Raw genomic sequence first — 14,100 nt, forward strand, 5'->3', positions numbered from 1 at the left:
AAGATATTTGCTAACACATATACTCTCGGCAAACACCACCTTCTATTTTCCAAAGCCAGTTTTACAAAAAATCACCTACCCCTCTCCGATATTGAGAAAACCACTAACATCACAAACATTTGGCTCTCAGGCTGCGCCCACCATGGAGACAAGGATAGTCAAAGTCCCGAGCAAGGGCTCCCTAGGCCAGTTTCGACCTGGCGATGGTCTCGCAAGGTTGAATCACTGGGAAGTTCAATGTGAAAATAAACTCGCTCTTGAGGCTCTGCAAGATGCTGCTCACCTGCTACGGACCAAGGACACGCCTGTCGCATTCCCGACAGAGACTGTATATGGCCTTGGTGCAGATGCTACTCGGACTCCCTCAGTTAAAGGAATCTATTCGGCAAAGGGACGACCTTCAGACAACCCTCTCATTTCGCATGTTTGCGACCTGGAAATGCTGCGACAGTATATCGGCCACACTGATGAAACTGATCCTATACCCCAACGATACAGGGCTTTGATAGAGCGTTTCTGGCCGGGACCTCTGACCATTCTTCTACCTAACCCGGTTCCGTCGAAACTAGCGCCTGAGGTGACTGCAGGTCTCAAGACCTTTGGCGTGCGAATGCCATCTTCAACCCTCGCCTTGTCTCTTATCAAGCTAGCTGGTGTACCCCTGGCGGCACCATCAGCCAACGCTTCCACCAAACCTTCACCCACAGCGGCACAACATGTGATGGACGACCTCAACGGAAAGATCGAGCTCATTTTGGACGGTGGACACTGCCAAGTGGGTGTGGAGAGTACTGTTGTGGATGGACTGTGTAACCCCCCCGTCGTCCTTCGTCCGGGAGGTATCGGAATAGATGAGCTACGAAGCTGCCCCGGTTGGGAGAATGTATCAATAGCTTATAAAGACAAGAGCGAAGAGGGAAAAGCTGCACCTCGTGCTCCAGGGATGAAGTACAAGCACTACAGTCCAAAGGCAACAGTAGTGCTTTATGAGTCGAGTTTCGCAGAAGGGGTCAATGGAATAGCTTCTTTCGACTTGAAGGCGGCCAATGAGACAGTCAATGGCCATGCTAGCAACGATGAGCGGAAGGGCAGGGTTGTCGGGGTTATTCGCACCCAGCGATGGAAGTCAGGGGCTGGTCTGCGATGCACCAGCTTTCAGCATCTCGCCGACGTACAAGGAGCCGATGAGGATGACTCGCCATTCCAAGTATACGAGGGCGATCTGTTGGATGAAAAGGAGCAGCCAATAGGAAATATCTTGGATATCGATCTGGGCAGAGGCACTGAAGGAATTGCGAGAGGCCTTTTTGCGGCGCTGCGGGAGTTTGATCGACGAGGCGCAGACACCATTTTTGTTGATGGTATAGACGATAGAAGCGATATCGCAGCGGCGGTCATGAATCGGCTCCGCAAAGCGGCTTCAGAGACTAGAGCATGAATGATCATATCAATTAGAACACCAGCACATGTTAAATGAAAACCCCTCCGTTTCTTAACCCTGTGTCAGCCAAACCAGACCAGACCAGACCACTGGCGGGTCGTCTTCCTCTTTTGATTTTGGGTTTGCATGCGGCGCTGAATAACGACAAAACTCCCGACTCTCCACACATAAACCTGCTCCCATCTCTACAGACCCTGACGGAGCCAGTCCGCCAGTTTCGACTTTCCTAGCTGCGCCAAGTTGTTGACGCCCTGTTCGCTAAGATCGATGCGGCCAACGGGCATGTCTTGAGTGGGTGCTCGACTGACGCGCTGGGTGATGATAGTGGGATCAGTCTCAAGAATGATGCCGTCGTCGACAATCTCATCAATAGCTAGCGAAACAAGGTCGTAGTTCTCGACAATTGTCCTCTTGTCAACGGATTGCCTATAGTACTATGTTAGCGGTGCTTCAATGGTTTGCGCGGGCTCGAAAGGAAAGGAACTGACTTGAAGAGGATGTGGAGAGAGTCCCGCAGAGCGAGAATGGTGTTGTAGAGCAGAATCTCGTTCTCGTCGACACTGCCAACAACATACATCATGACATCTGACTCCATCTTGTACAGCACAATTCGGTTATCGTAAAGGATGATATCGCCGTTCTGCTTGGCAGTTTTGTCGATAAGACCCTTCTCAAAAGCCTTTTGCGACTTCACGTCGGAGTAGGGGTTGGCTGAGGAGCTTGTGGGAGCTGTTGGTAAACAGTTGTCAGCTGTCGTTGCGCTCACTGGAAGCATAGGGAGGGAAGCTGGGAAGCTCAGGGGAGGATGAATGTACCATTAGGTGCTGAATGAGGTGGCTGGAAGTACTTTGCGAATATCCGAGAGCCATCTTCAGTGCTGAGGATCAGGATGGCCTGAACCGAGAAGAGCGACATCCCAGGTGCCATGATTGCAAGATGTTGTAGTGTTTGTTGGCTTGTAAGTGCTCTCCTTCAATGGTGGCCCCTCCAGATGCCAACAATGCCACAGTCAGGGATACCCGGGACCAACGTTTGACCGCTCCGCATGGCTGACCGTCTTATCTTATCAAAAGCTCCCTGCATGAGCCCCTCGCGTCAAGCACTTTACGCGTCTGCAAAAAGGAGACGCGAACCGTCGCCCAGCCAATCCCTGCGCGGCCCCTCCTCTTCACCACCAATTTCCCAACATCAACAGTTGCGAAGGACAAGGGTCAAGCCAAGTCGCCTTTTCTAACTTCTGTGGCATAAACATACAGATAACCCAAAACGAAAATGTCGTCGCCTACGAAAAGGTCGACACGCAGCTCAGCGACTCCTCGTCGTGCTGCTGGCAGTTCAGAGACGCCCCGTCGAGGAAATTCTCAGCTCGATGCCCCTTCGAGCCCCTTCCCCTACGAGTCTTCGTCCCCAGGACCAATGAATCAGAATAATCTCCCCGGAGAAGTGTCTTCGCCATTGGGGCATATGACGAACAGTCAGAGCGATGCCCATACTCAAAGCGACCTGGATCCTCAAAGAACACCTCGGGCAAACCCAACCACACCGGCCCATCATGGAGGTAAGAGAACTGGCTCAATCAACCTCATCTTCACTTAATTAACCACCATAGGATCTTCACCTATCCGCTATGATCCTAGCTCCAGCCCCGGCAGATCACTTCGGCAACAATCTGAACTTCGAAGTGAGAGCAGCGGCTTGTTCTTGGGTTCTCAACTCGGCACGCCAGCACCCCACCGAAGAGGCGATATCAACTCCGATGCGACTCGAACGCCCCGTGCTTCTCGGCGAGTGATTCTCGATGATGCTGGCCGTGTAGTTCGGGAGGGCCCCGCTGATGGATCCGATGCCGCCTCTTTCGCGAACAGGGACCCCAACACGTCAGAGGCTGATGTTCTTGGTGGACAAGGACAAAGTCTTATTTGGGGCACGACTGTCTCCATCGACGATACCTTCGCATCGTTCAAGGAATTCCTTCGCAACTTCACACAGAAGTATCGGATGTACCGCGATGGTGCGTCAGATGAAGACGTTCAGAACGCTCCTGATGCAGAGTCAAAGCCGTATTGGGAGGCTCTGGAGAACATGTTGCTCTTGGGAACGACACGACTCTATCTTGATATTTCTGACCTGAATCTATATCCACCGACCCGAAAGCTATGGCATCAAATTCAAGCCTACCCCCAAGAAATCGTGCCAGTCATGGATCAGTCCGTTCATGACATGATGGTCGAAATTGCACGGGCTGAGACTTTGAGAAACCGTCAATCGCAGAGCAGCGCTGGCCATCAAGCCTCCCAACAGAGCACCCAGAGCTCAGAACCTGTCTTTCCCAGCTCAGATAGACCCGAGGAGGCGCCCACACCCCGGACACAGCCGGATCAACAACAGCAGGCTTCGTTGGAGGATCAAGTAGCTTCGTCCATTTACGTCGTTCGACCATTTGGCCTGGACAAGACCACCAACCTGAGAGATCTGAACCCCTCTGGTAAGTTATATTCTCCTGTAATTATCGCTTCCTTCGACTAACATGGACCAGATATGGACCGCTTGATCAGCATCAAGGGTCTCGTTATCCGAACAACCCCCGTTATTCCTGATATGAAAGATGCCTTCTTCCGTTGCAATGTTTGCAACCACTCTGTCAATGTTGGCTTAGATCGTGGTAAAATTCGCGAGCCCACTGAGTGTCCTCGTGAGATTTGCAAGTCCAAGAACTCCATGTTGATCGTGCACAACAGATGTTCCTTCGAGGACAAGCAGGTCATTAAGCTTCAGGAGACACCTGATGCTGTGCCTGCTGGTCAGACGCCTCATTCAGTGTCGGTCTGCGTTTACAACGAGCTGGTGGATTTTTGCAAGGCTGGTGACCGTGTCGAGTTGACAGGTATCTTCCGTGTCAGCTCTGTTCGTGTCAACCCCCGCCAGCGTGCCCTCAAGAGTGTGCACAAGACATATGTTGACGTTCTCCACATTCAAAAGGTCGATAAGAAGCGCATGGGCGCTGACCCTTCTACGCTCGGTGTCGCTGGTGAGGAGGAAGCTGAAGCTGGAGAGAACGGCATCGAAGAGACACGAAAGATCACGATTGAGGACGAGGAGAAGATCCGGGAGACAGCCGCCCGTGACGATATCTACGAGCTTCTTGCTCGTTCCCTAGCTCCCTCGATCTACGAAATGGACGACGTCAAGAAGGGCATCCTGCTACAACTCTTTGGGGGCACCAACAAGACGTTTCAAAAGGGTGGCAGTCCCAAATATCGAGGTGACATCAATGTTCTCCTCTGTGGTGACCCGTCGACAGCTAAGTCGCAGATGCTTTCGTACGTTCACAAGATTGCCCCCCGTGGTGTTTACACGAGTGGTAAGGGATCCTCAGCCGTCGGTTTAACTGCGTACGTCACTCGCGACCCAGAAACGAGACAGCTTGTCCTCGAGTCTGGAGCCCTGGTCCTATCAGACGGAGGTGTCTGCTGCATCGACGAGTTTGATAAGATGTCAGATGCTACGCGCTCCGTACTCCACGAAGTGATGGAGCAGCAGACCGTCTCAGTCGCCAAAGCTGGTATTATCACCACTCTCAATGCGCGAACCAGTATCCTCGCCTCCGCAAACCCTATCGGCAGTCGGTACAACCCCGATCTTCCTGTTCCTCAGAATATTGACCTCCCTCCTACCCTTCTCTCGCGATTTGATCTCGTGTACCTCATCCTGGACAATGCCGATGAGAAGAACGATCGACGCTTAGCCAAGCACCTTTTGTCGCTTTACCTTGAGGACAAGCCTCAATCCGCTCCCAACAACAATGATATTCTGCCAGTCGAGTTCCTCACTCTCTATATCTCCTATGCGAGATCCAAGATTCAACCTACCATCTCACAAGAAGCGGCTCAGGAGCTGGTCGACTGCTATGTTGCCATGCGCTCCCTTGGACAAGATGTCCGCGCGGCTGATAAGCGTATCACTGCCACTACCCGTCAGCTTGAGAGTATGATCCGTCTCTCGGAAGCTCATGCCAAAATGCGCCTTTCTGAGACTGTCACACGTGACGATGTTGTCGAGGCCAATCGTCTCATTCAGAGCGCCCTCAAGACCGCCGCCACAGATGCTCAGGGACGTATTGACATGAGTCTCCTCACTGAGGGAACAAGTGCTGCTGATCGCAAGCGTCGCGATGAGCTACGCACCGCTCTCCTACGCCTCTTGGACGACATGACAGCTGGTGGCAACACCGTGCGTTGGGGTGATGTTGCTCGCCGACTGAGTGAGGGCGCCAGCATTCCTGTGGAACAGTCCGAATTCAACGAGGTGATGAGGGCTCTTGAGGCGGAGAGCGCCATCATGATCACAGGCGAAGGAGCGAGAAGGACCATCCGCAGAGTGACCTCTGTTGCATAGAGATGATGAGTACGGGGCTCACTCGACGTTGAATGATATACCATGTAGATGAGTTGATGAGGTTTACTGGGATCAAAGGTTGTACGATGATGATGAATCTCCTGGCTGGGTCAGGCGTTGGGCATATTTGTGGGTGATAGATAGAGGTGGGCATGTTTGATTTGATTAATGCTATGGTCATTCTACCAGCCTTGAAACCTGTACCGGGGTGTTAATGTCCGGTCCGAGCGCTTTGTTAACTTCAGTAGCAACTTCCAGAGCATCTGTTAGAGTGTCGATCAAGTCTTGTTCGTTTTCTAGGCCAGCCGAGATACGCACACTTGCTTCCCTGACTCCTAGTTCATGCATATACGCCTTCTCGTCTGGTTTCTTACCAAAGACGACCATGTTGTACGCAAACATGATTGTGACATGTCCGCCAAGGTGAGGGCTCGGATAGAAGCCTGCCCTGTCGTAGAAGGCTGTCGCAGCTTCAACAGTTGAGAATTCAACAGTCAGGAGGCAGCCGTATCCAGGCTCTGGCAGTTCTGGTGTTGCTCGCCTTAGAATTGCATCGTAGTTTGACTTGCTGCTGAGTTGCTTGGGATATTGCACATTGACCACAGGAGAGTCTGGGGCCGACCTGGCACTGTTGAGAAAGTTGGCCATGGCGAGAGCGTTCCGGTTCAGAATCTTGGTACGCTCAAGGAGGTCCCTTGAATTAGAGAGCAAGACTTGAGCATCGGAAGCAAAGAGTTCATTATGATGTGACTCTTTGAAAAGGGTCCGAAGATTATGATAATGGGGAGAAGTGGGATTTAGGACGATGGAACCGCCCATGACATTGGCATAGCCACTGAAGGATTTGGTGAGAGACGAAAGGAGGATGTCTGAGCGGGATAGGACGTCAACATTGGCGAAACCACTAATTGTGTCGTCGATGATGAGAAAGAATCCATGCTCTTCAGACTATTGGAATGTCAGCAGCAAGTTAGGGCAGGGCAATATGAGATCTACTTACTAGTTCCTTCAAACGATTCGTATCGACAGTTTCCAAGGTTGGATTCCCAGGAACCTCCACAAATGCATGGCTAACAGGTCTTCCCTCCTGCTTCTCATGCTTCAGCCAATCTTCAAAGGCCGAAAGACCTTGTTCATCAACCTTTCCAAAGTGCTTCAATCCTTGCGGGCATTCTTCTATAAGATGGTGGTATGTATTGTGAAAGATGATGCCCAGCACGGCAATAGTGCCAGGTCGGTGCTTTGTCAACAGAGAGCTGGAGTGGAAGATAGCAGCCATGCCCGTCGGGTACAGAAACACATCGCTTGGTATACACTTCACTTTGTCTGCATCAACAGGCGCACGATGGAGAAGGTCGACGATCCTCGTCCGGAGATCACCATGGGCTTCGGTCTCGGGAGTCCAAGTCGGAGATGGGAGAGGGCCCTTTTCAGCTTCATAGAGAACTTCCTTGATAGTGTCTATGCCTTTGAGAAGACCCTCAGCTCCACGAATAGAGATTCCAAGTCCTGGATTCTGCCAAGTGAGCATCACAGCAGGTATCGCCGTTGGACTAACGAGAACAACATATACTCTATGGCCTGCTATATCAACGCATTTGAGAGTGGCGTCTTGGACTGTCAAGCGTTTGTCTCCGCGGTTCTCGTGGGTGATATGATGAAGAGTATATGGCCATACCGCAGGGTTAAGATAAACCAACGCAGCCTTATCTGTGTGGCCAAGACGCCTTGCGATCTCATGCCCAAGCTAAAGCCAGTGAGCGTTATTAGTACATTATTTATTCTCAAATCTATGTGGACTTACTTGAGCAGAATAGTGCGTGGGCATGAAGCGGGGATATATGTGAACCAGCTTCTTCAGAGGAGCAGGGTCGCCTTCTCGAATGGCCCTCGCCACGTCCCATCCTGGAAGATTAGTGATGACACTGTAGGGAGTTTGAGGAGGAGGAGCATGTCCAAATTCGGACTGGGTCTTTAGTACGGGCATGATATACAAGTGAAATGGTCAGGTCCAGAACAGTGAGTAGTCGAGAAACACCATCGTGTCCTAATTGACCACCAGGTCTTTATATACCTGCTGCATCGCAGACTAGTGCACCAATCCTTCGAATCTTGATGGATTTAGTTGCACTAGTTAGACCAAAGCGACCTTAACAGTAAAGCCCCCAGGTTGGGCTAGTGCCACTTTACTCTCAGGGCGTTGGTTCGACATCGAGACCATGGCCTAGAATCAGATATAACTTGGAGGTTGACAGCCTTGGCGCTGATACTATGCGTATCGCCAATCATGGATACTATCATATGATGGACTATAAGCCACGAGCTACAGTGGCGGCTACTAGTGGGAACGAGGTTACGCGACTCCGTACTGCCGCGGAGGTAGCTGAGGCTCATGGACTCAAATTCTTTGCGTCACGATGCTGTCGATGAAATGGAAGTCGAAGAGATTGCAAAGAGGATTGGTGAAAGCAGCTGACCTATTAAGATTATCAAGACCATCCTCAACATCTGACAGAAATCGACAACACCAAGACTGTTGATGGAGTCATTCGTCGGTCGGGAAATGTAATGGCCAATACTGCTCTTTCTGTATGCTTTTCAGCTTTGCTGAACTCACTAACTGCATTACTCAATCAACTTTCTAAACTAGCCAATTGACCTATCGCGTCCACCTCTTCAGCTGAGGAACTCATATTACACAAAAGGGAACCAAACCAAGCCTTGCACAACCCCCTCCACCCCATCAAGACTAAGACTGTATCTCAAGCACCGCTACAAAAATGCACGCAACAATGCCCACCAAGGCTAAGACTCCTTGTCCCTACCAGATGCCTCTCTCTTTACCCTCAAACCCAAAGTTCGCAGCTACGCCTACGAACAGAGCTCCGCAGAGAATACTTGGACCCCAACGGTCGTAGAACCCAATGGCCTTACGTTCTCGAATGCCTTTACTTCGGTGAAGATAGGTAAACACGGAGTAGGCGAGGCTTGCGATAGCCAATAATGTAAAGAGGCCGGAAATCCAGAAGTGGGTAGGTGTGGGATGGCTACCGAAGTTGAGTAGCGTGACAGCAATTGTGCCGATGTAGATAGAAAACTCGAGCTATCAAACGAAGCGTATTAGTAAATGAACACCTACTTGACATCAAAGCACTTACCCATCCCAAGAATGTTCTTTCAGCCGCAAAATAGACCTTGGGCTCCACGCGTACAGGCACGTAGATCTTCTTGCCAGGGGGCGCCTTAAACTTCTTAGTCTGGATAGGATCGTGCCCAAACAAGGCTTGCAGCCGGTCACTGCGCTCAACCTGCGTGCTTCTAGGCGCAGGAATAGCAAGCTTGAGCGCAGAAATCGCGTGTTTTCCAAAATGTTGTCTGATATGTCGAGTCTTGGCAGAAAGCAATGTCGAGTAGTAGCGCCATCCTCCACTTCTCTTGGCTTGCGCCAGCTCGTATCTTTCATCATACTCATCATCCGAGTTGTAAATCGCATAGTCTTCATCGGCCGCGGGAAGGTCTGTCATCTGGCCCTCCATGTCAATAGGGGGGATCTCACGGAGACCACGAGCGCCCTGTGCGCTCGACTCGCCGTTAGTGCCGTTGCGGCCAGAAGCCTGCAACTCCTCGTCATCCGAGTCAAGCTCTTCGTCGTCATCAGATGTATTGGTGGTACCTGACAACCCGGGTCGTCGAATGCCAAAGTCATGAGTAACGGGTTTGCGGATGTCTACGTCCATCTGAGGCATCCAGAAAGGCAGGAGGTTGATTCTATCAGGAAACAACGTCGCCGTACCGTGGATGAACTTCGAGAACTTGGGCACGGCCTCCACCAGGTGAGACGAGATAAGCTGGCGAACCCACTCAGGTGGTTTCTGGCCGGACTGCGTCTGGAGCTTGACCTCCAGAACGGCATAAGGGAACCGCTCAATGTCTTCGGCAGGCAATTGCGAAAAGGGGTAGTCAACACCGATATCCATACGGCGCCAGTTGTCTCCTGAGCGGACACGGCCATCAAGATTGTCTTCTCGCACCATTGTGAGCTCCGTATCCAGCGAAATTCGGACACGGGCATCGGCTGGGAGCTGGAACGCAGTGCGGTTATAGAAAGATCGGCAAACGGGCTTGTAGCCCTTTTTAAGAACCGAATATTGGACCTCAGAGGCCAGTCGCTCGTCCTCAGCAATGGCCTTCTCAGACTTCTTGCCCTCTTTGCGTGCCTTCTCAAAGATGGCGGCTGGCAGGAGTTCTCCCTTCATGTACGCGTTGACGTTTTTCTCTTTCATGGCAAATCGAGCCTTGACAGACTTCTCGCCGGTCCAATCTTCACGGTGGGTCTTGCGCTCGACGAAGATCGTCTCTGTCTTCATGCCTCCATACCATCGAAGTCGAATCGCCTCGGCGCCTTCAGTTTTCTTCAGTCGACCTTCATACAGGTCCCAGGTGTCGGGATTGTCGTAGTATATCGATGTGATTGCTGAGTCTTCCGGGTCAAAGTCTTTGTTAGCATTGAAGACGAGAACAGGCAAGTGCTTCAGGATAATAAGCTTCAGTTCCGTGACGTTGTCAGGGTGCACCCAGTATTTAGTCGTTTGTCGGATGAAGTTGGCCTGGCCTCCACCCGCAGCACTGTCGCCCTTGACGGGATTTCCGCGAGTTCGGACGAGGTCGTAGAGCTTCGACAGCTTGATGACAGCGGCGTCGTAGTTTTCCTTGTAAAAGGGCTTGGCTTTGAGTCGGCTATCGAAAACGGGCTTCAGGTGCCATCCGGTCGTTTTCTGGAACTTTCGTTAGGCAACGGCTACGTTATTTCCAATGGGTTGAGTCTTACATCGTGCTTCTTAATGATCTTGTAAAACCCGGTGTAGTTGAGCTGCACAAACTTGGCAAGGTCGTGGACATCGGCTATAATGTCGCTGAGGTCCTCTTCGAGAAGCATAAACTCTTCCTCGCTGGGGCCATTCTCGCCAAGTCCACGCTCATTCAGGCGATTAACCACATCCTTGACTTCGCGTTCGCTCACAGCAATTCGACGGGCAATCTCCATAGCCTTGACCTTCTGCTTGGTGTGAACCTTTTCGAGCTCTAACTCGAGCCTTTCGACGAAGCGCGTCTCGTCATCCTCAGTCCATTCTGGGCCCTTGCCTGCCTTCAAAGGGCCTGTAGGTCCCTTGAGCTCATTTTTCAAACCTTCGTAATCGATGTAGTACCACTGATACTCCTGGATAACGCTGGAGCGTAACTGCTCTCCGAACTTCATGACGACGACGCCGGGTCGGACAGAGAGATTTTTGCCGTCGCGGGTACTGAGCCAGGTTCTGGAACGTGTCTTGAGGTCTTGAACGATCAGCATGTGCGCATTGAAGAGGCTGGATACAACATCCAAGGAATTGGGCTCGAATAGCCAAGGCTGATTGATGATGATGGATGGAAGAGATATGGAACGTTTGACCACGGTGCAGCCGAGGAAGTCAATCGACGAATGCTGATGATACAAACCTTTTGCGGGCTTACCTGGTGACGATAATAAGAGAAGAGGAGGGCGAGAGAGACAATGTTTTTGGTGTCGCCGAAAGTTACGAGATGACCGAGGCGTAACAAAACAGGTCAGGGCTTCCGAGCCGGCAGGTCAGGTACGGACGAACTATTTTAACGAATATGCAAGGTAACCGTAGCACTGTAAGTCGATTCCAGGTACGAGAAAAGTTCCAGGTTTCCTTGCCTTGACCTGATGTGAACTCTTTCGTCGCTTCGCTTTGTCTTGTTATCGTTGACTAGTCGAGCAACTGACTTTAGGCCGGGCGTTATGTGGAGCAGCAGGCCGACATGGGTTTAGTTGGCGTTGTCACGGTCGAGAGCTCTGTTCAAGACAAGCTCTGAACCTGAGACGATTGGCGAATCATGTTGGTGGCTACAGGAACGTGCACGTCACTGAAGGAAACTTAATGGCGAGGCTAGAGAGAGGACAGGGGAGTCCGACGAGAAAAACTGGTGCTGCTGAAGCGAGGGTCCGCCGTATTTCTTAGCGGCCGTTCTTCCATACCTACCTAAGCTAAGGTATTTGGGGTGTCTCGCCCAAGGTGCTGTGCAATGTAGGCATGCGCCAGCGTCATTTTACAGTACATCCACGGGATACGCATTGACTGCAGTACCTACCTACCTACTAACAAGTGAGTTGACGCTGTCCTATTCGCCAATTGAGCCCTTCGGCACCCAAGCCCAAGCTTGTCAGAAAACATCTTTCATGCACGTGTAAATGCATCTTACCGGCATTGCACTACAATCCCCAACTGCCCAATTGCGAGAGTGGATCGATTCAGCCGTGGAGACCAGCTAATACTAGTAGCACAAGGTGGAGAAATATGTTGAGGCTCGGTGTCGAATTCGATACCCTGGAGGAATAAAATATCATATAAAAAAGTAAAGGGCTTGTAATTATCATACATACCCTTCCCTGGGTAGTTGCCTATGATGTACTTCCAAGTTGTGGGGGAATGTTTATACCTCTGCGCATTGATAACTTTGATACATCATTCTTTAGTAACTAATATAGAACGACAAAACACTTCATAGCAAGTGAAAGACCTTCGCTATAGCTAATGCGAGATTTTATATTCTGTTTTCTTTGCACCATCCAGAGACGGCCCCCATTTTTTTCGGATCAAGATGCTTCACCACTGAACTCTAGACCTGTACAGATCCAACCCTAGCACAAACTTGGCCTTGATTCCTTTTTACAGCCTCAACTCGAAAACCCGGCTTCAACCTTACTATATGCATAGATAGACAGGTACACTCGTTGCTCAACCCTTGTAGCTCGGGTATCGTCCACCCATCTCCAAACTTCCGTGCCCCTCGACCCCGCGACACAGTTTTTATTTTGTGCCCCTCATCATGGCTCACAAAATCGATGATTCCATGCCGGCGCGCATATCCTCCGATTGCCCAGACGAGATCCGGGAGGTCCTGTACCATGCCTGGGGTCATGATAGAAGTGGTCTGCAGAAACTGCTAAAAACCACCGGCAAGGCAAATGCTCAGGACCCCAAGACTGGGGAGACACCCTTGCATGCAGCTATCCGTGCCTGCGGGCCAGCTTCTGGGGACGATGACGACCAGGAAGAGGATGGCTCCGTTGAAGAGGCTAAAGAGATAGTTCACGATCTCTTCCTGAGAGGTGCGATTTGGAACGATGTCGATAGCAACAATGAGACACCAGGCTGCCTTGCCCTTAGGCTTGGCCGTAAGCCTCTATACGACCTTTGTGTAGAGGCTGGAGTGCGAGCTGAACTCTTGTTCGCTCTTATGGGGGATTATGAAGCACTGTCATCTGGTTCAGATGATGGTGACGAAGAGATGGAAGCTGAACAAGATGGCGAAGAAGCTCCTCAACTGGTATCCGCTGAAGACACCGCCCCTCACCCAGAAGAACCCAAGTTCATTCCGCCTGACGCTCAAGAGAAGCAAGTCACAAGTGAGGAATATCTAAACTCGAAACTTGTATATGACGATGCCAAGCTCGTCGACTCTGACCTCAACGGCGTCATGATGGCATGGGAGACCGACATCATGCGCCGGTCGGTTGCCGGTCTGATTCCCGACTCAGCCCCCGGCAAACGTATCCTCAACATTGGTTTCGGCATGGGTATCGTTGATGGTATGTTCGCTGAATTGAAGCCATCACGCCATCATATCATCGAGGCACACCCGAGCGTTCTCGAGCACCTCTCCAAGGATGAATCCAAATTTGGCCCTAGTTGGGAGAAGAGCGGCCCTGAAGAGGGCGCCTTCAAGGTGCACAAGGGCAAGTGGCAAGATGTTGTGCCAAAATTACTGGAAGATGGTGAGGTTTATGATGCCATTTACTTCGACACCTTTGGCGAAGACTACTCTCAGCTACGTCACTTCTTCTCTGAGTGCATCATTGGCATCATGGACCAGGATGGCAAGTTTAGCTTTTTCAATGGCCTTGGAGCTGACAGAAAGATCTGCTACGACGTATACACCAAGGTGGTCGAGATGCAGTGCGCCGATGCAGGGCTCGATGTCGAATGGGAGGAGAGTGATGTAAACATGTCTGGTCTAGAAAAGGCTGGTGAGGGAGAGTGGGAGGGCGTACGGAGACGATACTGGACCCTGGACAGTAAGACATACCACATATTTTACATCACTATCAAGCTAACTTCATTTCGCAGAATACCGACTGCCTATTTGCACATTCATGGGCTAGACGAATGTATCCATCAAAAGAATTCCAGGCCTGTCAG

At 51.0% G+C, this 14,100-nt stretch overlaps 6 protein-coding genes; 3 read left to right on the top strand and 3 right to left on the bottom strand.

The window, feature by feature from the left end:
- Positions 1-142: 142 nt before the first annotated feature.
- On the top strand, positions 143-1,438 carry FFUJ_01025 (related to translation initiation protein SUA5; the record flags this gene model as incomplete). XM_023568530.1 has 2 exons in its annotated part: positions 143-232; positions 299-1,438. The coding sequence occupies 2 exons, from the start codon at positions 143-145 to the stop codon at positions 1,436-1,438; spliced, it is 1,230 nt and encodes a 409-aa protein (XP_023424508.1).
- A 188-nt stretch (positions 1,439-1,626) lies between these two features.
- On the bottom strand, positions 1,627-2,368 carry FFUJ_01024 (related to coatomer protein zeta chain; the record flags this gene model as incomplete). XM_023568541.1 has 3 exons in its annotated part: positions 1,627-1,867; positions 1,930-2,170; positions 2,257-2,368. The coding sequence occupies 3 exons, from the start codon at positions 2,366-2,368 to the stop codon at positions 1,627-1,629; spliced, it is 594 nt and encodes a 197-aa protein (XP_023424509.1).
- A 345-nt stretch (positions 2,369-2,713) lies between these two features.
- Positions 2,714-5,836, top strand: FFUJ_01023 (probable replication licensing factor MCM4; the record flags this gene model as incomplete). XM_023568552.1 has 3 exons in its annotated part: positions 2,714-2,999; positions 3,051-3,926; positions 3,978-5,836. 3 exons carry the CDS (start codon positions 2,714-2,716, stop codon positions 5,834-5,836), a joined length of 3,021 nt encoding a protein of 1,006 aa, XP_023424510.1.
- Positions 5,837-6,013: 177 nt separating this feature from the next.
- Positions 6,014-7,823, bottom strand: FFUJ_01022 (related to O-succinylhomoserine (thiol)-lyase; the record flags this gene model as incomplete). XM_023568563.1 has 3 exons in its annotated part: positions 6,014-6,784; positions 6,837-7,583; positions 7,641-7,823. The coding sequence occupies 3 exons, from the start codon at positions 7,821-7,823 to the stop codon at positions 6,014-6,016; spliced, it is 1,701 nt and encodes a 566-aa protein (XP_023424511.1).
- An 834-nt stretch (positions 7,824-8,657) lies between these two features.
- Positions 8,658-11,186, bottom strand: FFUJ_01021 (related to polyphosphate synthetase; the record flags this gene model as incomplete). XM_023568574.1 has 3 exons in its annotated part: positions 8,658-8,939; positions 8,995-10,611; positions 10,665-11,186. The coding sequence occupies 3 exons, from the start codon at positions 11,184-11,186 to the stop codon at positions 8,658-8,660; spliced, it is 2,421 nt and encodes an 806-aa protein (XP_023424512.1).
- A 1,541-nt stretch (positions 11,187-12,727) lies between these two features.
- FFUJ_01020 (related to protein-arginine N-methyltransferase) lies at positions 12,728-14,063 on the top strand (the record flags this gene model as incomplete). XM_023568585.1 has 2 exons in its annotated part: positions 12,728-13,976; positions 14,029-14,063. The coding sequence occupies 2 exons, from the start codon at positions 12,728-12,730 to the stop codon at positions 14,061-14,063; spliced, it is 1,284 nt and encodes a 427-aa protein (XP_023424513.1).
- Between the last annotated feature and the right edge of the window lie 37 nt (positions 14,064-14,100).

This window comes from Fusarium fujikuroi, chromosome FFUJ_chr01 (assembly GCF_900079805.1).
Source record: "Fusarium fujikuroi IMI 58289 draft genome, chromosome FFUJ_chr01".
NCBI lineage: Eukaryota > Fungi > Ascomycota > Sordariomycetes > Hypocreales > Nectriaceae > Fusarium > Fusarium fujikuroi.